Genomic DNA, 25,318 nt, shown 5'->3' with positions numbered 1-25,318 from the left:
GAGCTGCTTGAGGAGGTAGTTGAGGCAGGTACTATCACAATATTTAAGAAACATTTAGACAGGTACATGGATAGGACAGGTTTAGTGATATATGGGATAAATGCAGGCAGGTGGGACTAGTGTAGATAGGACATGTTGGCCGGCGTGGTCAAGTTGGACCTGTTTCATAGTTACATAGACCATAGGTGCAGGAGTTGGCCATTCGGGTTTGATACGTGTTTGATCCTGACTACAGGTGCTGTCTGTACGGAGTTTGTACGTTCTCCCCGTGACCACGCAGTTATCTCCCGAAGCTCCGGTTTTCTCCCACGTTCCAAAGATGTACAGATTTATAGGTTAATTGGCTTTGATAAAATTGTAAATGGTCCCTAATGTGTAGGATAGTGCTAGTGTGTGGGGATTGTTGGTCGGCACAGACTCGGTGGGCTGAAGGGCCTGTTCCGCGCTGCATCTCTAAACTAAACTAAACAAATGATTCCATTGACTTGCATATTTACAATGGGACCGCATAGCGACTGACAAGCACCTCCGAATATTTGTTGGGACAAAGTAATTTACAAGACCCCAGACACAAAATACACTCTTATCACCATACTGAGGGACAGCTCACTGGAACACTAATAACCCAAATGTTGATTGGCATGTGCCTGTGACAATGTTTGATGTGCTAAATGATCAAATAATCACTGGAACTTTCACAATGCAGCAAACTGTCTAAGCGGAAGATCTCAGTGGTTGGCTGCAGATTAATTAACATAGTTGTACCGTCTGGCTCTGCAGACGAGAATACCTCGTGGTCAGGTCAGTTTACAAACTAGATCTCTTGAGCAGTCTCCTGCTGTGGGCCAGAGGCCAGTGGTATGTACGCAGTGGTGTTTATTCATGCAGCTGTCCTTTTCATTTCACAACCGGTAACTGTAGTTTACATTTCAAACGAGTCGAGAGTGTTTCATTGTCAGCAGCATAACAGGTCACAGTACTCATATAGTCACCAGCGTTTAATTGTCATATGTACCCAAATAGAACAATTAAACATCTACTTGCTCCAGCACAACAGGTCTGTAATCAAAGGTACTCAATAGACAATATAATAAACAAACAAAAAGAAATTCTAGAAATAAAAAACAATAGAGTACAAAACAACAAAACCTGGAATCCCAAGTGCAACCATGAAGGTTTGTAGTTCGGAGTTTAGTTGATGATTGTAGTGTCAGTTGTCAAGAGGGTCAAGAATATTTTATTGTCACGTGCCCCGAAACAGAACAGTGAAATTCTTACTTGCAGCAGCACAACAGATATGTAAAGATAGTACTCTGTAAAACTCATAATAAACAGAACAAAACAAGTTCAAGTCGAACAATCCCTGTTCCAGACCTCCGGCCCCATCCCCGACCACTACATCGACGACTGCATTGGTGCTACCTCTTGTACCCATGCAGAACTCACTGACTTCATACACTTCACTTTCAATTTCCATCCTGCTCTTAAATATACTTGGACTATCTCCGACATCTCCCTACCGTTTCTGGACCTCACCATCTCCATCACAGGAGACAGACTAGTGACTGACATCTACTACAAACCCACTGACTCCCACAGCTATCTGTACTACACTTCTTCCCACCCTGTCACCTGTAAAAAGTCTATCCCCTACTCCCAATTCCTCAATCTATGCCGCATCTGCGCCCAGGATGAGGTGTTTCACACCAGGGCATCAGAGATGTCCTCATTCTTCAGGAAACGGGGCTTCCCCTCTTCCATTATAGATGAGGCTCTCACTAGGGCCTCCTCTATATCCCGCAGCTCCGCTCTTGCTCCCCCTCCCCCCAAGGACAGAATCCCCCCCCGTTCTCACCTTCCACCCCACCAGCCAGCGTATCCAACAAATCATCCTCCAACATTTCTGTCACCTCTAACGGGACCCCACTACTGGCCACATCTTCCCATCTCCTCCCCTTTCTGCGTTCCGCAGAGACCGTTCCCTCCGTAACTCCCTGGTCCACTCGTCCCTTCCTACCCAAACCATCCCCTCCCCAGGCACTTTCCCTTTACCTTCCCCCCTCAACTCCATCCAAGGGCCCAAACAGTCTTTCCAGGTGAGACAGAGGTTCACATGCACCTCCTCCAACCTCATCTATTGTATCCGCTGCTCTAGATGTCAACTTCTCTACATCGGCGAGACAAAACGCAGGCTCGGTGATCGTTTCGCTCAACACCTTCGTTCAGTCTGCCTTAACCAACCTGATCTCCCGGTGGCTGAGCACTTCAACTCTCCCTCCCACTCCCAGTCTGACCTTTCTGTCATGGGCCTCCTCCAGTGCCATAGTGAGGCCCACCGGAAATTGGAGGAACAGCACCTCATATTTCGCTTGGGCAGCTTGCAGCCCAGCGGTATGAACATTGACCAATTACTGACCAAGATGTCCCTTCTAAGCAAGTCCCATTTGCCCCATATCGGCACGGTGGCGCAGCGGTAGAGTTGCTGCCTTACAGCACTTACAGCGCCAGAGACCAGGTTCAATCCTCGCTATGGGTGCTTATCTTTATGAAGTTTGTACTTTCTCTCCATGACCTGCGTGGGTTTTCTCCGAGAACTTTGGTTTCCTCCCACTCCAAAGATGTTAATTGGCTTGGAAAAAAAATGTAAATTGTCCCTAGTGTAGGATGGTGTTAATGTGCGGGGATCGCTGGTCGGCGCGGACCCGGTGGGCCGAAGGGCTTGTTTCCACATTGTATCTCTAAACTAAATCTCACTAAACCTCCAAAGACGTACAGGTATGTAGGTTAATTGGCTGGGTAAATGTAAAAAAATTGTCCCTAGTGGGTGTAGGATAGTGTTAATGTGCGGGGATCGCTGGGCGGCACGGACTTGGTGGGCCGAAAAGGCCTGTTTCCCGGCTGTATATATATGATGATATGATATGATAAACCTTTCCTATCCATTTAATTATCCAAATGTCTTTTAAATGTTGTTAGAGTACCTGGCTGAACTACCTCGTTTGGCAGCTCGTTCCATACACCCATCACCCTCTGTGTGAAAAAGTCACTCTTCAAGTTCCTTTTAAATCTTTCCCATCTCATCTGAAACCTATCCCCTCTAATTCTTGATTCACCTACTCTAGGTAAAAGACTGTGCCTTCACCCTAAAATCCCCCTCTTAATCTTATACACCTCTATAAGATCCCCCCTCAGCCTCCTGCACACCAAGATACATAGTCCTGGCCAACATCTCCCAATAGCTTAGGGCCTTGAGTCCTGGCAAAATCCTTGTAAATCTTCACTGCACCCTTTCCAGCAGACTGAATAATGGTCCCTAACCCAAAACGTTGCCTGTCCACATTCCCTCCACAGTTGCTGCCAGACCTGCTGAGTTCCTCCAGCAGTTTGATTCCAGCTTCTACAGTTTCTCGTGTCTCAATTAATGAATCCCCTGTCTCATTGCACAATACTAGAGTTAAAACAGCTTGTTCCCTGGGCACGTGCTGGGAAATTGTGCTGGATGGATTTCATGATCTCATCACAATAGACAATAGACAATAGACAATAGACAATAGGTGCAGGAGGAGGCCATTCAGCTCTTCGAGCCAGCACCGCCATTCAATGCGATCATGGCTGATCACTCTCAATCAGTACCCCGTTCCTGCCTTCTCCCCATACCCCCTCACTCCGCTATCCTTAAGAGCTCTATCCAGCTCTCTCTTGAAAGCATCCAACGAACTGGCCTCCACTGCCTTCTGAGGCAGAGAATTCCACACCTTCACCACCCTCTGACTGAAAAAGTTCTTCTTCATCTCCGTTCTAAATGGCCTACCCCTTATTCTTAAACTGTGGCCCCTTGTTCTGGACTCCCCCAACATTGGGAACATGTTATCTGCCTCTAATGTGTCCAATCCCCTAATTATCTTATATGTTTCAATAAGATCCCCCCTCATCCTTCTAAATTCCAGTGTATACAAGCCCAATCGCTCCAGCCTTTCAACATACGACAGTCCCGCCATTCCGTGAATTAACCTAGTGAACCTACGCTGCACGCCCTCCATAGCAAGAATATCCTTCCTCAAATTTGGAGACCAAAACTGCACACAGTACTCCAGGTGCGGTCTCACCAGGGCCCGGTACAACTGTAGAAGGACCTCTTTGCTCCTATACTCAACTCCTCTTGTTACGAAGGCCAACATTCCATTGGCTTTCTTCACTGCCTGCTGTACCTGCATGCTTCCTTTCATTGACTGATGCACTAGGACACCCAGATCTCGTTGAACTCCCCCTCCTCCTAACTTGACACCATTCAGATAATAATCTGCCTTTCTATTCTTACTTCCAAAGTGAATAACCTCACACTTATCTACATTAAACTGCATCTGCCATGTATCCGCCCACTCACACAACCTGTCCAAGTCACCCTGCAGCCTTATTGCATCTTCCTCACAATTCACACTACCCCCCAACTTAGTATCATCTGCAAATTTGCTAATGGTACTTTTAATCCCTTCGTCTAAGTCATTAATGTATATCGTAAATAGCTGGGGTCCCAGCACCGAACCTTGCGGTACCCCACTGGTCACTGCCTGCCATTCCGAAAGGGACCCATTTATCCCCACTCTTTGCTTTCTGTCTGTCAACCAATTTTCTATCCATGTCAGTACCCTACCCCCAATACCATGTGCCCTAATTTTGCCAACTAATTTCCTATGTGGGACCTTGTCGAAGGCTTTTTGAAAGTCGAGGTACACCACATCCACTGACTCTCCCTTGTCAATTTTCCTAGTTACATCCTCAAAAAATTCCAGTAGATTTGTCAAGCATGATTTCCCCTTCGTAAATCCATGCTGACTCGGAATGATCCTGTTACTGCTATCCAAATGCTCAGCAATTTCGTCTTTTATAATTGACTCCAGCATCTTCCCCACCACTGATGTCAGACTAACTGGTCTATAATTACCCGTTTTCTCTCTCCCTCCTTTCTTAAAAAGTGGGATAACATTTGCTATCCTCCAATCCACAGGAACTGATCCTGAATCTATAGAACATTGAAAAATGATCTCCAATGCTTCCACTATTTCTAGAGCCACCTCCTTAAGTACCCTGGGATGCAGACCATCAGGCCCTGGGGATTTATCAGCCTTCAGTCCCATCAGTCTACCCAAAACCATTTCCTGCCTAATGTGGATTTCCTTCAGTTCCTCCATCACCCTAGGTTCTCCGGCCCCTAGAACATTTGGGAGATTGTGTGTATCTTCCTCAGTAAAGACAGATCCAAAGTAACGGTTTAACTCGTCTGCCATTTCTTTGTTCCCCATAATAAATTCCCCCGCTTCTGTCTTCAAGGGACCCACATTTGCCTTGACTATTTTTTTCCTCTTCACGTACCTAAAAAAGCTTTTGCTATCCTCCTTTATATTATTGGCTAGTTTACCCTCGTACCTCATCTTTTCTCCCCGTATTGCCTTTTTAGTTAACTTTTGTTGCTCTTTAAAAGAGTCCCAATCCTCTGTCTTCCCACTCTTCTTTGCTATGTTATACTTCACTCAAATCACTTTTGCTAAAATGGGTCTCGACAGAGATTAAGATCGTTGGGGTTGGGGACTGCATTTTCCATTTTATCATCTCTAATGACCTAATGTACAGTAACTGTCATAGACTAACGCTGTCAGCTCTGGTAATAGAGACTTCGTCTGGAGGCTGTGCTTGCAGACTATCGGGTCCTGGGCAGCCACACACTTCCAGTTCTGTTAATTCCCCCAGAATTAATTTACTAATGTTAATTTCTTTTACCCCCTCGTCACATTATTTTCAAGATGTTTTAATAAAATATTGAACAAAGAAAAGTGAAGTGTGCGGTAATGTGCGCGTGCGCGGTAATGTGCGCATGTGCGCGTGTGCGGTAATGTGCGCTTGTGCGGGAATGTGCGCGTGTGCGGTAATGTGCGCATGCGCGGGAATGTGCGCATGCGCATGATTCCCAGGCGGCGAGGCCTGTGGAATCAGTGATAATTTCCAGGCGTTTCGAAGAGATGTATTAATGAAATGAGTTACTTAAACTTTATTTAAGCTTTAAGTAACTCATTTCATTAATACATCTCTTCGAAACGCCTGGAAATTATCACTGATTCCACAGGCCTCGCCGCCTGGGAATCATGCGCGTGCGCACATTCCCGCGCGTGCGCACATTCCCGCGCGTGCGCACATTCCCGCGCGTGCGCACATTCCCGCGCACGCGCACATTCCCGCGCACGCGCACATTCCCGCGCACGCGCACATTCCCGCGCACGCGCACATTCCCGCGCACGCGCACATTCCCGCGCACGCGCACATTACCGCACACTTCATTCTCCCCTCCTCATCATCATATCATCATCATATATATACAGCCGGAAACAGGCCTTTTCGGCCCTCCAAGTCCGTGCCGCCCAGTGATCCCCGTACATTAACACTATCCTACACCCACTAGGGACAATTTTTACATTTACCCAGTCAATTAACCTACATACCTGTACGTCTGGAGTGTGGGAGGAAACCGAAGATCTCGGAGAAAACCCACGCAGGTCACGGGGAGAACGTACAAACTCCTTACAGTGCAGCACCCGTAGTCAGGATCGAACCTGAGTCTCCGGCGCTGCATTCGCTGTAAAGCAGCAACTCTACCGCTGCGCTACCGTGCCGCGCGCAAAAGATCTTGATGACCGTCGCAGCACTGGAGCATCAGGAGATAATGGTGTTTCCATAGCTGGTGGTACATATGTTGCTTGGTCATCAACTTCACTCATATTGTTATTTACATTTTCAATTTTAGAATTACTTGTAGAAGTTTTCATAGGAGATGATGGGAGTGTTGAAGGAAGTTCTCGATTATCAAGGAGTGATGGAGCTGATGGAGAAGATGGACATGGTGCAAGGTGACGAAGTGAGACAGTTGACTGACGTCCATCCCGATACTTGATAGTTGCATAAGAAGGGTTGACATCAGTCAGTTCAACTTCATCAACAAGGGGCTCATTCTTATTTGATCGGACATACCGACGAAGCAGCACAGTCCCAGGGCTAGTCAACCATGATGGCAGAGAAGTACCACTAGAAGAACGCCGTTTGAAGTTAAAGAACCGCTCATGTGGAGTAGTATTGGTAGCGGTTGACAGTAGAGATCTGATGGAGTGTAATGCATCTGGTAGAACACATTCCCACTGCTGATCTGGTAAGTCATTTGACTTTAAAGCCAGTTTCACTGCTTTCCAAATGATTCCGTTATACCTCTCAACCTGACCATTTCCAATAGGATGATATGGTGTTGTTTTACTTGTTGCAATTCCTCTATTAGAAAGGTGGTCCTTTAAATCTTTCGACATGAATGAGGCGCCCCTATCAGAATGTATGTAACTTGGAAATCCACAGAATGAAAACAGTTGATCTAAACATTTGATAACCGTAGCAGCTGACATATTTCGACAAGGAAAAGCAAATGGAAACCTCGAATATTCATCAATTATGGTAAGTATATAAACATTTTGAGAGGAGGATGGTAAAGGCCCTTTGAAGTCAATACTCAAACGTTCCATAGGTTGAGTAGCTTTGATCAATCTTCCTTCTTGAGGACGGAAGAACCTTGGTTTTAATTCAGCACAGATTCTACACGAAGCACACGTCATCTTCACATCTTCTGTAGAGAAAGGTAAGTTTTTGGAACGAACATAGTGTAACATACGAGTGACTCCAGGATGACACAGCCCATTGTGAAGATCAGTGAGTGCAGAAGAATGAACAGAGGCACAAAATGCTCGAGTTAAGGTATCCGGAGCAACATTATCCCTACCAGGGCGGTACTCAATTGAATAACTATATGCAGATAATTCAATCCTCCATCCATGAATTTTACTGTTTTTAATCTTCGTTCGCTTCCGATTATCTAGCATAAAAGCTACTGAACGCTGATCTGTTATCAAAGTGAAGTGCCGGCGAGCAAGGAAATGACTCCATTTCCTCACTGCTTCAATAATTGCAGTAGCTTCCTTTTCAACGGGTGGGTAATGCAATTCACTACCTTGGAGAGTACGAGACATGAAAGCCACTGGTCGTCCTCCTTGATTTAATGTTGCTGATACTGCTAAATCAGAGGCATCACATTCAACAACAAAGGGGAGATCCTCATCGATGGCGTGTAATGTCGCAGATTCTAATTGTTTCTTTAAAGAAGTAAAGGCACCAATTGCTGTAGAGTCAAGGGGGAAAGATTTTGCTCTAATCAAAGGTTGAATTTTGTCAGAGAAATTCGGTATCCATTTTGCGTAATATGCAAACATGCCAAGAACCCTTCGTAAAGAGTTTAATGTAGCTGGAACAGGTATCTCTTGGAGTGGGCGGAGTCTCTCTGGATCAGGCTTGATCGTATCATTTCCAACCCAATAACCAAGAATATTAATTGATGCGGTAATGTGCGCGTGCGCGGTAATGTGCGCGTGTGCGGTAATGTGCGCATATGCGCGTGTGCAGTAATGTGCGCGTGTGCGGGAATGTGCGCATGCACATGATTCCCAGGCGGCGAGGCCTGTGGAATCAGTGATAATTTCCAGGCGTTTCGAAGAGATGTATTAATGAAATGAGTTACTTAAAGCTTAAATAAAGTTTAAGTAAATCGGAATTCTCGTTTATCTCACGACAAAAAGTATGGCACAGAACAGGCCCTTTGACCCCAATGTCCATGCCGAAGATGATGTCAATGTTAAACTAATCTTTGGAGAGAAGGAATGGGTGACGTTTTGGGTTGAGACCCTTCTTCAGACTGAGAGTCAGGGATATGGGGAGAAAGCAGGAACGGGGTACTGATTTACGATGATCAGCCATGATCATATTGAATGGCGGTGCTGGCTCGAAGGGCCGAATGGCCTACTCCTGCACCAATTTTCTGTTTCTATGAGAGGGAGACATAGAGATATGGAAGGGTAAGCTGTGAAAACATAGATCAAAGGTGACATTGATCAAAGAAATGTAGAATGGTTCAATGTTAGCTGAGGCAAAGGTGACAACGAGGCCGACAATCAGTAATATTTCATCGGGAGGACAGTGAAACTAGTCGGAGAACTAGGATTGGGGAGGGACGGAGAGAGAGGGAAGGCAAGTGTTACGTGAAGTTAGAGAAATCAATATTCATGCCACTGGGTTGTCAGCTACCCAAGAGTAATATGAGATGTTGTTCCTCCAATTTGTGTTGGGCCTCACTCTGACAGTGGAGGCTGCCCAGGTCAGAAAGGTCAATGTGAGAAAGGGAGTTCCATCCCATCCCCATACTGACCTTTATGTCCCTCCCATTCCCACAAGTCACAGGAACACCCCAGCGGGATGAACATTGACTTCTCTAACTTCAGATAGCCCTTGCTATCCCTCTCTCTCTATCCCCCCTTCCCAGTTCTCCTTACTGTCTCCGACTACATTCTATCTCTGTACCGCCCACTCCCCGACATCAGTCTGACGTCTCGACCCAAAACATCACCCATTCCTTCTCTCCAGAAATGCTGTCCGTCCCGCTGAGTTACTCCAGCATTTTGTGGGTACCTAAGCTTATATTTGCTGACTGCTGCAGCCCACATCATCAGATGGCATACAATGTGCCTGTACATAACAGCAATTAAGGGAACAAAGCTCAGCTTCAATGGAGGCTTTCAAATTCATTGTGAATAAAAGATAAAATGGATTTGAGTAAAGCTTCACCCTACCATCACCCCCAACCCTCACCGGGGTTTTTTTTCCATCATCCCTCACCCTCCCTCTTCTTCACCCACCCCCCTCCCGATCTCCATTCCTCACCCTCACCTATCCGACCCCTCTCCCTCCATCCCCCCCCTTCATCCCTCACCCTCATCATCACTCCCTCTCCTCTGCACCCTTCTCCATCCATCCCTCTGCCTCCTCCTCCCTCCCATCCTCTCCTCCCCTCCCCCTCCCTCTTCCCCCTCCCCTCTCTCTCCCCCTCCCCACCTCTCACCCCTCCCTCTATCCTTCACCCTCCATCCATCTCCATCCCTCACCCATCCTATCCCTCACTCCTTTCCACCCCTCACTAACTCTCTCCTTCCATCCCTCTCCCTCCATCCCTCTCCCATTCTCTCCATTACTCACCTATCCCCCCCTTTCCCTCCATCCATCCCCCCCTCTCCATCACTCGCTCCCCCTCCCCCTCTCTCTCTCCCCCTCTCCATCTCCCCCTCTCCCCCTCTCTCCCCTTCTCCATCTCCCCCCTCTCTCCCCCTCTCTCTCCCCTCTCTCTCCCCCTCTCCATCCCCTCTCCATCCCCTCTCTCTCCCTCCCCTCACTCTTCTCCTCTCCCTCGCCTTCTCTCCCCTCTCTCTCTCCCCTCCCCCTCTCTCTCTCTACCTCTCTCCCCCTCTCTCTCTCGACCTCTCTCTCCCTCCATCTTCCCCCTTTCTTTCTCTCGCTCTCTCTCCCTCGCTCCCCCTCTCTCTCTCCCTCCTCCCTCCCCCTCCCCCCTCCCCCTCCCCTCCCTCCCTCCCCCCTCCCCCTCCCCTCCCTCCCTCCCCCCTCCCTCCCTCCCCCCCTCCCTCCTCCCCCCCTCCCTCCCTCCCTCCCTCCCCCCCTCCCTCCCTCCGCCCTTCCCCCCCATCTCCCCCCCTCTCCCCCACACCTCTCCTCCCCCCCTCCTCTCCCCCCCATCTCCCCCCTCCATCCATCTCCCCCCCATCCATCTCCCCCCCCCAAATCTCCCCCCCCTCCCCTCATCTCCCCCTCCCCTCCCCTCCCCTCCTCCCCTCCCCCCCCTCCCTCCTCTCTCCCCCTCTCTCCCCCCCCTCCCTCCTCCCCCTCCCCCTCCCTCCCCTCCCCCCTCCCTCCCCTCCCTCCCCCCTTCCCCCCCTCCCTCCTCCCCCTCCCCCCTCCCTCCCCCCCCTCCCCCCTCCCTCCCCTCCCCCCTCCCTCCCCTCCCTCCCCCCTTCCCCCCCATCTCCCCCCTCTCTCCCCCACACCTCTCCTCCCCCCCTCTCCCCCCCATCCATCTCCCCCCCATCCATCTCCCCCCCATCCATCTCCCCCCCATCCATCTCCCCCCCATCCATCTCCCCCCCCCAAAATCTCCCACCCCCATCTCCCCCCCCTCCCCCCCTCATCTCCCCCCCTCATCTCCCCCCCTCATCTCCCCCCCTCATCTCCCCCCCTCATCTCCCCCCCTCATCTCCCCCCCTCATCTCCCCCCCTCATCTCCCCCCCTCATCTCCCCCCCTCATCTCCCCCCCTCATCTCCCCCCCTCCCAGTGGCGGCCGGCATCCGAGTGCCGGCACCGCAGACCGCCGGCCTGACGCACGCGCAGCTCTCTCCCACCAACGGTCGCTGGGGGGCGGTTGCGGCACGTGCGCAGTGCGCCGGTTTTGGCGGGAAGGGCGCGGCGCGCGGCGCGTGGCGCGGGGAGAGTTGAGCCGCGGACAACACGAGCGGCGCCTCACACCCGCTCCCCCCCAACCCCTGGCAGAGGGAGGGAGGGTCTGTGTGAGTGAATGACTGACTGAGTGAATGACTGAGTGTTGTGTGTGAGTGAGTGGCTGAGTGTAAGTGAGTGTTTGAATGAGTGAGTGTGAGAGTCAGTGAATATGTGTGTGAGTGAATGTGAGTGTGAGTGAATGTGTGAGAGTGAATGTGAGTGTGAGTGAATGTGAGTGTGAGTGAATGTGAGTGTGAGTGAATGTGAGTGAATGTGTGAGTGTGAGTGAATGTGAGTGAGTGAGTTTCTGTGTGAGTGTCTGAGTGAGTGAGTGCTGTCGCACTTTGTCCCGTGTTCACAGCCGGCTGGCCTTTCGGCCCATAGAGTCCGTGCTGCCCCCTCAGGCACCCATTGAACCCAATGCTACTCTGACATTTTACTCTCCCCCCCCACCCCCCTTCTCATCAACTGCAGAATCTTCCAGCCTCCCTCACGCCCCAGGCTGGCAAACCTCCCCTCAGTAGTGGGGGAATCAGGGAGATAATTCCCCCCCGGGACAGGGGTTTTATTATTATTATTATTAGTTTATTATTGACATGTGTACCCATGTACAGTGAAGAGCTTTGTTGTGCAGGCTATGCAATCAGATCAGATATACAGTACATAAATACAATCAGGCCTGAAGATCTGTCCTGGACCCAGCACACTGATGCAATCATAAAGCAAGCCCATCAATGCCGCTACTTCCTGAGAAGATTACAGAGAATTTGTATGTGAACTTCTACAGGTGTACAGTAGAGATCATAGTGACACATCACGGCCTGGTTCGGCAGCTTGTACGCTCAGGAACGAAGAAGACTGCAAAAAATGATGAACACTGCCCAGTCTGTCACGGGTACTGATTTGTTTTATATACTGTTCCAATATTGTTGTTCAATTTAAGGACATGACGATAAAACACTTTTGTCTCTTGGAACTGCAGATGCTGGAAACTTGAGCAAAGTGCTGGAGTAACTCAGTGGGTCAGGCATCATCTCTGAGGAAGGTTCTGAAGAAGGGTCTCGACCCAAAACGTCTTCTCTGCAGAGATGCTGCCTGTCCCGCTGAGTCACTCCAGCATTTTGTGTCTAGTATCTCTGAGTTTAGTTTAGTTTAGAGATACTGTGCGGAAACAGGCCCTTCGGCCCACCGGGTCCACGCCGACCAGCGATCCCCGCACATTATCACTATCCTACAACCACTAGAGACAATTTTTACATTTATCAAGCCAATTAACCAAAATATCTGTACGTCTTTGGAATGTGGGAGGAAACTGAAGAACTCGGAGAGAACCCACGCAGGTCACGGGGAGAACGTACAAACTCCGTACAGACAAGCACCCCTAGCCAGGATCGAACCCAGGTCTCCAGTGCTGCATTCGCCGTAAGACAGCAACTCTACCGTTGGGCCACCGTGCGGCCCTGTGCAGCAAGACAGGCAGCATCTCTGGAGAGAAGGAGTGGGTGACATTACGGGTCGAGACTCTTCAGACATGTTGAGAGAGGGAGATACATAGATAAGGAAGTGTAAGGTGTGAAAATAGGACAAAGGGAATAGAGATCAAAGGTAATTGGTGGATACATATGAGGGGGTGATTGGCAGGTGGGTAGAGTAAGTGACAAAAGGACCGGAGTGAAAAGACAAAAGGGTATCAGATGTGGAGAGAAAAGAAATGAATTGTGAGGCTGGTGGAAGGAACAGGGATATAATGCTGAGGCTTTATAAAGAGGTTTACGAGAATGATTCCACGGTTGACTGGAATAATCTATGATAAGAGTTTATATGTAGGGAATGGGGGAGTATGAATTGCATGATGACAGATGAGAATTAGTTTACCTTGGCATCATGTTTGGCACAGACATTGTGGGCCAAATGTCTTGATCCCTTGCTGTAGTATTCTATGATCTAAGTCCAATGCCACTGGAAATGAAGAAACAATTTTCATCCTTTTTCTGTTCAAGCCCCTGGACTTCATTATTCAATGTCCCAGTCTCTCTCAAGAACCTTTTTAGAAACTGACATATGTCCTCATACAGGTTTAATGCGTCCTCTATGTTCTGAGCTTCATCTCGAATCTTTTTAGCTACTTCAGTTTTACTTCCTTTGCTCAGATCAGTTATAGAGTAGATATCCCACACGATGAAGAGTGCTCCCACAACTCCAGAAACAGCTCTTGTAGTTTTGGACAAAGCTAGAGGAGTTCCAAAAAGCAGTTGTTTCACTTTTCCAGTTTCCAGGGCATACTTTGTTCTTTGAACATTGTGACTCAAAGAGTTGTCAATTTCTCAGCTAGTTTGCTAAGGCCAGGAGATTTGCTTAAGACTTGTTTGCCCATGATTGATGCTGTCACTTTAAATGTTTTCATGCTGATTGAACCAGATTGTAATCCAGCTTTAACTTCATCCAAATACTTTTTCCTGCATTTGTTGAAAATATTCCTTGCCTTCCTAACCCCTTGTAAATATTTAACTTTGGGCAAATATTTCTCCCTGTGTTTACTGGGGACTTGGTTTACTTTGCTGTTCCCTTGACAATCCCTTCTTGTGCTTTCATTATAATCACATTCTGTATTTTCTTCCTCACCAAGATGACTCAGGAACTGGAGATCACTGTCGATGTCCTTCAAGTGTGCTGTCATTTCTTTCCGATCATTTTTATATTGTCTGATGATCTCATCTACCCTTTTCTGCTTCTTTGACCGTTTAACATATTCAGTGATACCAGCTGTCAAGTTAGTGTCAACACCAGCTCCTCCTATGCTCGCTCCCACAGCAATGAGTATCAGGGAGTGAAAGGAGCAGCAATTATTCCTGCAAGCGTAAGCACACTTCCTACAACACCTGCAGACGACGCTGTGACATTTGCAATTGTGGCACCTTTGTGATTCCGATCAATACTGTTCGCAATCTCTTGTAGTTCACGTATGTGTCCTGTCATTTGATATTGCCACTTAGAAAACTGATTTATAAAGTGTTGTACAGTCTCTGTACAGTCTCTGTTCTCTTTTCTAGTTCACGTTGGTCCCTATAATTTTCTCTCATTTTTGCAATCACACAAACGCTTAAAATTGCAATGACAGAAACTGAACTACATCAGCACATAGACATATGAATACATATTCAGAGCAGATTAATACTAACTAGATCCTGCATCTATAAAGAACATTTGAAAAAACATTAAAATGTCATAGTGAAATAATAAGTGTTTAGGGCCAGTGTGTCCGTATAAGGGTGACAGTTCTGTTCTGTTTGTAACTTAATGAAGTTAGTGATCAAAACACAAAATGTGGAGGAGCTCAGCGGGTGAGACAGCATCTGGAGAGAATGGACAACTGACATTTAATGTCAGGGCCCTTCTCCAGAGCCTGAAAAGTCTGAAACCTCACCCCAAACCGTCTGAAGAAGGGTCCTGACCCAAAACGTCACCTATCATCCAGTGGGTGTGGCAGCGCAGTGCAAGCAGCAGCGGCTGACCTGCAGTCCGTTTATCTTTTGTGTTTTTTGTTGTTTTTTTGCCTTAACTGTAGTGTTTAGATGTGATGTAGTGTTTTTTGTGGGTGTGTACTATGGGGGGGACGACTGTAAAATTGCCTCTTCCGAACGGACACGCAACCTTTCTTTTCTGGGTCGTGTCTCTGTTCCCGCTGCGGCCTACCATCGGCCAAACACCTGGAGCTGGCGGCCTCCAGCTGGGACTGAGCTGGGTGCCTTCGGAGACTGTGGTGGCGCTGCGAGAGCGGCTGCGACTCGCCTTTGGAGGCTCCGGAGGCTTCGGTCGCGGGCCGCGTGGATATCGGAAGCTCGCAGGCCCTGCCTTGGGAGGGGGCCGACATCGGGAGCTCCGGCAGCGGCAGCGTCTTCGCCCGCCCCGAATAGCAGGGCTTGGGTCGGCCCACCGCGGACCTTTCACCGTCCGGCGTGGCCTGGAACCGGCCGCGGGATTTTCTCCGCCCTGCGGGGACTTCAATGTCGGGAGCCCTGACTGCCCGACGTGGCAACTTCAACAGCCTGACCGCGGGAGAGGATGGCAGGGGAAGAGAAAAGACATTCTGGCCTTCCATCACAGTGAGGAGGTGACTGGAGGAGACTCACTGTGATGGATGTTTCTTTTTGTTTGTTTTGTGTTGGTTTGTGATTGTGTGTGTAATTGCTTATATTTATTGCTCTTATTGTTGGACTGTGGGTAACGGAATTTCGTCCAAAAGACTTGTTTTTTTTGGATGCCTATAAAGGCTATTCTGATTCTATTCTGATTCCGATCTGAAGATGAGCCCCAACCTGAAAGGTTAACAGTCTGAAGAACTATCCCGACTTGAAACGTCACCTGTCATTGGTCTGAAGAAGCGACCTGACCTGAAATGTCGCCTACCAACAGTGTTCAGAAGGGCTCCGATCTACTGCCACCGCTGTTCCCGATGTGGGCTTCTGTATATCGGCGAGACAAATGCGGACTCGGTGACTGTTACGCTGAACACTTATGCATGGTCTGCCGACACTTAGGCTTGGTCCGGTTTAACCAGATCTACAATTTGCAACAATGAGTTTGTTTTGAGATCCCACTTTCCTTATCCAACAATTGGCCTACCAGGGAACCACCCTGCCTGAGGTCATCTGTCCTGGTCACCCAGATTTGTCCTGGTCTTTTCTCGCCTCTAGATCCCCCCCCCCCTCCCCTACATTCATTCCGAAGAAGCGTCCCGACCCGAAATGTCACCTATCCTTTTTCTCCAGAGATGCGGCCTGACGCTGAGTTTCTCCAGCACTTTTTGTCGAACGTTTATTACATGCCTGGTGTACCAACAATATTCTGAAATGAGGTTTGTCTGTAAGACAATTCATGATACAAATATTCTATGCAGAATAATCAAAAACATACTTTCATCTTTGAAATCATTTTGGTGTATATGAAGAGGGGATTAAACATAAAAGCCTTGAAGTCAATTTGGGAGATATTTGACCTAAATTTTGAAATTGATGTTTTTAGCAATTACAGTTTTACTTCCTTTGCTCCTGTGTACACAACAGGCATGAAAACAATGGCATTCGTAGAATAGAACTAATAGAAATATTCTTTGGAGCGCAGGAGGATGACGGATGGTCTTGTAGAGGTGTATAAAATCATGAGGGGAATAGACAGGGTGAATGCAGAGAGTCTTTCGGCACTTTGCGCCAGCACCACCATTCACTGTGATCATCCACAATCAGTACCCCGTTCCTGCCTTCTCCCCATATCCCTTGACTCCGCTATCATTAAGAGCTCTATCTAACTCTCTTGATAGCATCCAGGGAATTGGCCTCCACTGCCTTCTGAGGCAGAAAATTCCACAGATTCATAACTCTCTGGGTGCAAAAGGTCTTCTTCATCTTCATTCTCAATGGCCTACCCCTTATTTTTAAACAGTTCTGGACTCCCCCAACATCGGGAACATGTTTCCTGCCTGTAGCGTGTCCAATCCCTTAATAATCGTATATGTTTCAATAAGATCCCCTCTCATCCTTCTAAATTCCAGTGTATACAAGCCCAGCCGCTCCATTCTTTCAACATATGACAGTCCCGCCATCCCGGGAATTAACCTCGTGAACCTACGCTGTACGCCTTCAATAGCAAAAATGTCCTTCCTCAAATTTGGAGACCAAAACTGCACACAATACTCCAGGTGTGGTCTCACTAGGGCCCTGTACAACTGCAGAAGGACCTATTTGCTCCTATACTCAACTCCTCTTGTTATGAAGCTCAACATGCCATTAGCTTTCTTCACTGCCTGCTGTACCTGCATGCTAACTGTGAACGTTTGCAGCCGGATCTGGACCGTTTGGCCATGTGGGCGGAGGAATGGTTAATTGAATTTAAAACAGAGAAGTGCGAGGTGTTGCATTTTGGGACATCAAACAAGGGCAGGACCAACATAGTAAATGGTAGGCCTCTTGGTAGTGTAGTAGAGCAGAGAGATTTAGGAGTACAGATGCATAGTTCCTTGAAGGTTGAATCACAGGTAGACAATGTGGTCAAAAAGGCTCTTGGCACTTTGGCCTTCATCAGTCAGAATATTGAGTATAGAAGTTAGGAGTCATGTTGCAGTTGTATAAGTCATTGGTGAGACTGCATTTAGAATATTGTATTCAGTTCTGGGCACCGTGTTTTTCGGAAAGATATTGTCAAGCTTGAAAGGGTTCAGAAAAGATTTACGAGGATGTTGCCAGGACTAGAGGGTGTGATCTATAGGGAGAGGTTGAGTAGCCTGGGTCTCTATTCCATGGAGAGCAGGAGGATGAGGGGAGATCTTATAGAGGTGTACAAATTCATGAGAGGAATAGATTGGGTAGATGTACAGAATCTTTTGCCTAGAGTAGGGGAATCGAGGACCAGAGGACATTGGTTCAAGGTGAAGGGGAAAAGATTTAATAGGAATCCGATGGGTAACCTTTTCACACAAAGAGTGGTGATGATTTCTATAGATACCCATTGAACAATAAGATCAGGGAAGACATTAGGAGGTGGGACCTAATACCTTATCTTAATTTTGGATCTCGTATTGATTTGTTCAAAATGGTTATGTTACCGAGGCTGTTGTATCTCTTTCAATCACTTCCACTAGATATATCAGACCAACAATTTCAAGAATGGGATAAACATATCTCGAGGTATATTTGGCAGGGACAAAGACCAAGAATCAGATACCAGGGGTTACAACTGACCAAAAATAAAGGTGGGGTTGCACTCCCGTGCTTGAAAGACTATTATGCAGCTGCTCAGCTGAGAACATTAATTTATTGGTGCAACCCCGACTATTGTGCTAGATGGAAGGAGATTGAGATTGCTATAACAGAGGAATTTCCGATTCAGGCTGCAATCGGAGATAAGGAGTTAACAAATAAGTTAATTAATTTGGGAAACTAATGGATTCGATTATCACTTAAGGTATGGAATAAGGTCGTTACCCAAAATCATCTGAGGGATGCTGTGAAGGTTTTGAGATGGTGCACGTTTGATCCAGATTTTGTACCAAAAAGACAGGACACTAGTTTTAAAAGATGGAGTTCTCAAGGTTTGACATCATATTGCACATTTTTACATAAGGGGTCTATGAACAGCTTTGAGAATCTGAAGAGGCAATTTGGTTTGAATAATGATGATTTCTATAGATACCTTCAAATTCGCCATTATATAGATCAAATACAAAAGGATTGTGCAGAAGTAAAATGGGATAATATTTTGTTAAATGTATTTATTGATGCTTACCATGGAGGCTCAAAACAGAAAACCATCTCAAAATTATACAAGGGTTTACGGCAGAGAAAAGGCAACTCACTGTATGTAAAACAGAAATGGGTAAGGGAAGGTAATCTGGTTCTAAAGGAAGAAACCTGGGAGAGCTTATGTGAGATACAATGGAAAACTTCAAGTTCAAATGTTTGGCGGGTGTTTTGCTGGAAAACCCTTATTAGGTTTTTTATTACACCAGTTCAAAAAAGGCATTACACAAATTCTTCTTCATGCTGGCGACAATGTGGGTGCCTTGAGGCAAACCATTTTCACATATTTTGGTCTTGTGTATCAGTGATCCCATTTTGGCAGGAGATTCATAAAGTTTTACAAAAAGTTTTTTATATGGATATTCCATTTAAATTTGAGTTTTTATATTTTGGTGCTTTACCAGTACAAAATGCTTCTATTAAAGATAAGTATCTTTTCCAGATCTTAAGTGCTGCCAGCAGGAAAGCTATTACTAGGAAGTGGTTGAAACCTGGAAAACCTAATGTGGATGACTGGATTAACATTGTATATGATATTTTTATAATGGAAAGGATAACTTTTGCTTTAAGATTGCAACAGGGAATATTTTTGAAAAGGTGGGAAAAATGGATGTTGTACATCATGCCCGTACGGCCATCATTCGTTTAAAGCGGATCTTTGTATCCTACTTCCGTGTCCTATCTCATTTTCCTTGATTTCATACCGCTCCAGAAGTAGTGATGAAATATTATAGAGGTATACCCCAAATGTTGTTTTTTTTTTTTTTTTTACTTTCTTTTTTATTTTTATTATTATTTTTTTTTACATACATACAAACACAAACTAAACAAACATAGGAGATGCATATTGAATGTAAATACCCTTACTTTAAGTTCCCAAAATCGGAAGAGACTAGAGTCCCGGCATTGCCTGTATTAATAATGACCATCTTTTATCAAACATGTCTGTTGTCAACTGTAACCTTGCTGTGATTTTTTCCATTATATACACATTTTTTACCCTATCTCTCCATTGCATTATGCTTGGAGGCTGTGGTTTCAACCAAGAAGTTGTTATCGTCTTCTTTGCTATCAGCAGCAGGATTGTCAGTAAATGTTTCGACCTCTTATCTGTCATACTGTCAGGAATTATACCCAAAATGTAAAGTGCTGGTTCCAGAGGGAAGTTAATGCCCATAATCTGTTTAATTTCCTTTTGAATATTCTTCCAGAAATCCTGTATTTTTGGGCAATCCCAGAATATATGAGTGGAGTCCCCAACTTCTCCACACTCCCTCCAACATAAATCAGTTGTATTACTATATTTCGATGTAATGAATGGAGTATAAAAGTAACGCATTTTAACTTTCCAGTCAAATTCCCTCCATGTTGGGCTCTTAGTTAGTTTATGTCCCTCTTTAAATGATTCCTCCCACCCTTCTTCTGATATTATGATATTCGCTTCCAGTTCCCATTTTTCTTTGATATGTAAGTTGTTCTCATTGGATTCATGTTGTAGTGCTTCATAAATTTTTGATATAATCCCTTTTTTTGACTTGTCTTCCGAGAACCCCCACAACACTTCCTCTAATTTAGATGGAGTCTTGCAGATGTTCTCCCATTCCTGATGTTTCTGTAGGTAATCTCTTAGCTGTAAGAATTTGTAAAAGTCATGAGCAGGTAAATTGAATTCTTTTTGAAGTTGTGTGAATATTTTCATTGTTTGTCCCTGAAACATTTGATCTATGTATATTAGCCCTTTGTCAGCCCATCTGTCAAATCCTGAGTCCATGGTAGATGGTACAAAGTCTGGGTTTTTTGCTATTCTAGTAGCCCTGCTTACAGAATTTGACAGCTTCAGCTTCTTTCTTCCTGCTGACCAGATTTTCATTGTTACCCTAATCCACTCGTTGCCCATCCTGAGCCTCTTCCGGGCCTTCTCGTTTAAAAATGGGAGTGATTCTAAAGGCAAATTTTTACAAGCGTTTTGCTCCATCTCCACCCACATTGAATCTTTCTCTTTAGTAGTCCACATGATTAAGGCTCTGAGTTGCGTTGCCCAATAATAATTTCTTAAATTAGGCAAGTTCAACCCTCCCTTTTCTTTTTTGCTAAGAAGCGTCTTGTATTTAATTCTTGCTTTTTTACTTTGCCATAAGAATTTCGATATAATTTTATCCAGTTTTTTTTAGAAAAGCTCCCGAGATCATAATAGGCAACGATTGGAACAAAAACAACAGTCTTGGCAATATATTCATTCTGACTGTTTCTACTCTTCCCACCAGAGTCAACGGCAAAATCTCCCATCCAGCCAAATCATCCTTTATCTCAGATATCAGTTTCCCATAATTAGCTTCAAATAGCTGTGCTGTATTCAAAGTGATAATTATACCAAGGTATCTAAACCCTTTTTTGGTCCATTTAAAATGGACTTTTTCTTTAAGTTCCACTGGACAATCTCCTGAGAGCATCATTGCTATTGATTTGGCTTCATTTGTCAAATATCCTGATATTTCACCATATTCTTTTAGGTTATCTAGTAGAGCTGGTATAGACGTGGAGGGCTCCACTATGTATGTTAATAAATCGTCCGCAAATAATGACGTCTTGTGTTCTATGCCCCCTTCATCTTTTATTCCTTTAATGTTTTTATTTTGTCTTATTGACTCTGCTAACGGTTCAATACTTGCAGCAAACAGTAGCGGGCTCAGGCAATCTCCTTGCCTGACTCCTCTTTTGAGGTAGAAGAAGTCTGAGCAGCAGCCATTAATTCTGATCCGTGATTTGGGATTTTTATAGACAATTCTTACCCAGTCTATAAACGTTGAGTGAAACCCAAAAACCTTCAATGTTTGATATAAAAAGTTCCATTTCACGCGGTCAAACGCTTTTTGTGCATCTAGGCTAAGCAGCATGGTAGGTCTAGGATTATTTTTAGCACATGATATAAGATTTAGTGTTCTCCTGATATTGTTAGCCCCCTGTCTCCCCGGGATAAACCCCGTTTGATCTGGCTTGATTAATTTAGTTATATGTTGTTGCATTCTCTGTGCTAGTATGCTTGTTAATATTTTTAAATCATTACAGAGCAAGCTGACCGGTCTATATCCCTCACATGAAGTCGGATCTTTGCCCTCCTTATGTAGTACGGAAATTATGGCTTCTGACCAAGTATCTGGGCGGTTTCCTGTTGACAGCGCATAATTAAAAACTTTACATAATTCTGGTGTTATGTCTTCTGCAAAACATTTATAATACTCCCCTGAGAAGCCATCTGTACCTGGGGATTTGTTACTTTTAAGGGTTTTTATAGTATCGGCTATTTCTTGTGACGAAATTGGTTTTATCATTTCAGATGCTTCTTCTACCTTTAATGCTGGTAAATGTAGTTTTTTGAAAAATTCTTGTGTTTTGGTCTCAGTGAGATTAGATTCTGAGTCACTGTATAAGTTTTTATAATATTCTGCAAAGGCCTTTGCTATCTCTTTTGGCTTAGCCATAATAAAATTGGAAGTGGGATGTCTTATTTTTGTAACTATTCTATTTGTTTGAGCTTTTCGCAGTTGGAATGCCAGTAACCGGCTTGCTCTGTTACCCATCTCATAATATCTTTGATTTATAAAACGAAGAGCTCCTTCTGCTTTATATGTTAAAAGTTCGTCTAACTCTTGTCTCATTTTTTTTAATTCGACGAGAATAGAATTGTTTCTTGTTCTTTTATGTTCTAACTCCAACTCTCTGATTTTACTTTCTAGCTTTCCTTGCCTTTCCATTCGAGTTTTTTTCAATCTGGAAGTTATCTCTATTATTTTCCCTCTCATGACTGCTTTTCCTCCCTCCCATAATGTCGATGGTGAGACCTCGCCATTGTCATTTATTTGAAAATATTCCTTTAAGTTTAGTTTTAGTTCTTTGACAACCTTTTCATCTGATAGGATTGACACATTAAGTCTCCAGTACTTAAAGAAGGATTCCCTGCCCAGCTCAATGGATAGTATGACAGGGGCGTGGTCACTTATAGTTATGGATTCTATACTGCAGTCCCTGACTGTATGTATCTGTTGTTTTGACACACAAAAAAAGTCTATCCTCGAATAACTCCCATGTGGGTTAGAGTAAAAGGTAAAATCTCTTCCTTTAGGATTATTATGTCTCCATGGATCAACCAGACCTAATTCTTTTATAACATTATTTAGGACTCTGGATTTTTTCGTTTTTGGTCCCCTCTCAGATGGCAACCTGTCTAAGTTACCATTCTGTATGGTATTAAAATCCCCTCCCAAAATTATCATCCCTCGTCCGTTACTGGTAAGTATATTGGCTATGTTTTTAAAGAATGTTTCATTTTCTTCATTTGGGGCATAGATGTTTAATATTGAAATACTCATATCTCCTATTGTGCCAACCACCATGATATATCTTCCCATATCACCTTTAATCACTTTCTCTACAGAAAATGGTAGGGATTTATTAATTAGTATGGCCACCCCCCTTTTCTTGCCATATGAAGCATGGAATACTTGGTTTACCCATTCCCTTTTCAGTTTTTTATGTTCATTTTCACTCAAGTGAGTTTCTTGGATTAGTGCAATGGCACATTGTAATTTCTTCAACTGACTCAATATTTTCTTTCTCTTAATAGGGTGATTTAGACCGTGCACATTATAAGAAACAAGGTTCAACTTATTCATGACATTTTAAGATGTAGGCCATAAACTCGGTTCCTCCTATAAATCAAAACAACTGTGCAAAACGATACACAGCGAAAAAACAAACAAACAATACACATCTCCCTCTGAACTACTATACAAAAATAACATGTGACTCCCAAAAGTCCCGTCATCAGAGAGTGTGGCAATCTCTCTGGGGAAATGGCACAATGTGCACCTGCAACTTCTCAGAATTAAGTTGCTCCTTGCTCAAATTGAGATCCAGCTTTGCTCCTTCAACCAATTTTGACATTATTCAGTATAAGTGTTACTTAAATCCCATAACTAGCTCCTTTTCAATTCTTTGAACATTAAACATAAATTCAGATTGTCCGCATTATATATACTTCAGGATTGTCATTTATTTTTTTACCCTTAGTTCCAGGCTGTTTTTTTCAATTTTTAGTCCTTACCACTGTGGACCTCAGAGTTCACAGACCGAGGGCTTGTATGTCCGCCTCTGTGATGGGTGGCTGTCTCCTCTTTCCCTTCTGTCCTGTCCCCGTGGTCCAGCTGCCCTCCATCCTCACTCTCTGTAGTTTCTCCCACTCGTCCTCCTCCACATGGATCCCCATGTCCTTCAGCATGGGGGCAGCCTCCATCAGTGTATTGAATGTCTTCCTCTCTGTTCCCAGAAACACCTTCAGTCTTGCAGGATATGGGGACTGTGCCTTTATGTTTTTCTCCTTCAACTTTTTTATTACATCCCGCACAGGGATAGCAAAGAAGTGCTGCCAGCAGGAAAGCTATTACTAGGAAGTGGTTGAAACCTGGAAAACCTAATGTGGATGACTGGATTAACATTGTATATGATATTTTTATAATGGAAAGGATAACTTTTGCTTTAAGATTGCAACAGGGAATATTTTTGAAAAGGTGGGAAAAATGGATGTTGTACATCATGCCCGTACGGCCATCATTCGTTTAAAGCGGATCTTTGTATCCTACTTCCGTGTCCTATCTCATTTTCCTTGATTTCATACCGCTCCAGAAGTAGTGATGAAATATTATAGAGGTATACCCCAAATGTTGGTTTTAGTTGTTTTTGTTTTTGTTTTTGTTTTTGTGTGTAGTTAAGTTTTGGATATGATCAAATGTCCAGTAAGTCATTACCCATCCTTGTAGTGCTTCCAATACCTGTGGTATGCTTTATTTTGGGATATGCAGTATTTGTGAACTAAGGAGGGTTTAAGGTGAATGAGAATGTGTATCATTGCGGAATGTATGGAACTGGAAAATCAAAATAAAAATAGAATTATAAAAAAAAGAATAAATGGGAGGCCATTTAAAACTGAGGTGAGAAAAAACGTTTTCACCCAGAGAGTTGTGAATTTGTGGAATTCTCTGCCACAGAGGGCAGTGGAAACCAAATCACTGGATGGATTTAAGAGAGTTAGATAGAGCTTTTACAGTCAGTTTTTATATTCCCCACAAGTTTTCTTTCATGCTCTTTTCTCCCCCTCTTAATTAGCCCCTTTGTCCTCTGTTGAATTCTAAATTTCTCCCAGTCCTCCGGTTTGGGAGAAATGGAAAGGGGACATGTTTCCTGCCTCTAACGTGTCCAACCCCTTAATAATCCTATAAATTTCCAAGTTAGGAAAAGGGGACGTACAACGAGATCTGGGTGTCCTAGTGCATCAGTCACTGAAAGGAAGCATGCAGGTACAGCAGGCAGTGAAGAAAGCCAATGGAATGTTGGCCTTCATAACAAGAGGAGTTGAGTATAGGAGCAAAGAGGTCCTTCTGCAGTTGTACAGGGCCCTAGTGAGACCGCACCTGGAGTACTGTGTGCAGTTTTGGTCTCCAAATTTGAGGAAGGATATTCTTGCTAATGAGGGTGTGCAGCATAGGTTTACTAGGTTAATTCCCGGAATGGCGGGACTGTCATATGTGAAAGACTGGAGCGACTAGGTTTGTATAC

At 45.0% G+C, this 25,318-nt stretch overlaps 1 protein-coding gene across 1 annotated transcript in view; it reads right to left on the bottom strand.

The window, feature by feature from the left end:
* LOC144598283 (uncharacterized) overlaps positions 1-25,318 on the bottom strand; it is a 209,539-nt gene that overhangs the window by 171,486 nt on the left and 12,735 nt on the right. Inside the window, exons 4-5 of the mRNA XM_078408248.1 lie at positions 14,040-14,266; positions 13,461-13,647 (exon numbers count right to left, since the gene is read on the bottom strand). Of these exons, the coding sequence (XP_078264374.1) occupies positions 13,461-13,647; positions 14,040-14,266 (414 nt within the window). The remainder of the gene's footprint in view (positions 1-13,460; positions 13,648-14,039; positions 14,267-25,318) is intronic.

The sequence above is a fragment of the Rhinoraja longicauda genome, chromosome 1 (genome assembly GCF_053455715.1).
Source record: "Rhinoraja longicauda isolate Sanriku21f chromosome 1, sRhiLon1.1, whole genome shotgun sequence".
Lineage (NCBI taxonomy): Eukaryota > Metazoa > Chordata > Chondrichthyes > Rajiformes > Arhynchobatidae > Rhinoraja > Rhinoraja longicauda.
Note: the sequence above shows the minus strand (reverse complement) of the source record. Positions and strands in the feature narration are given on the sequence as shown.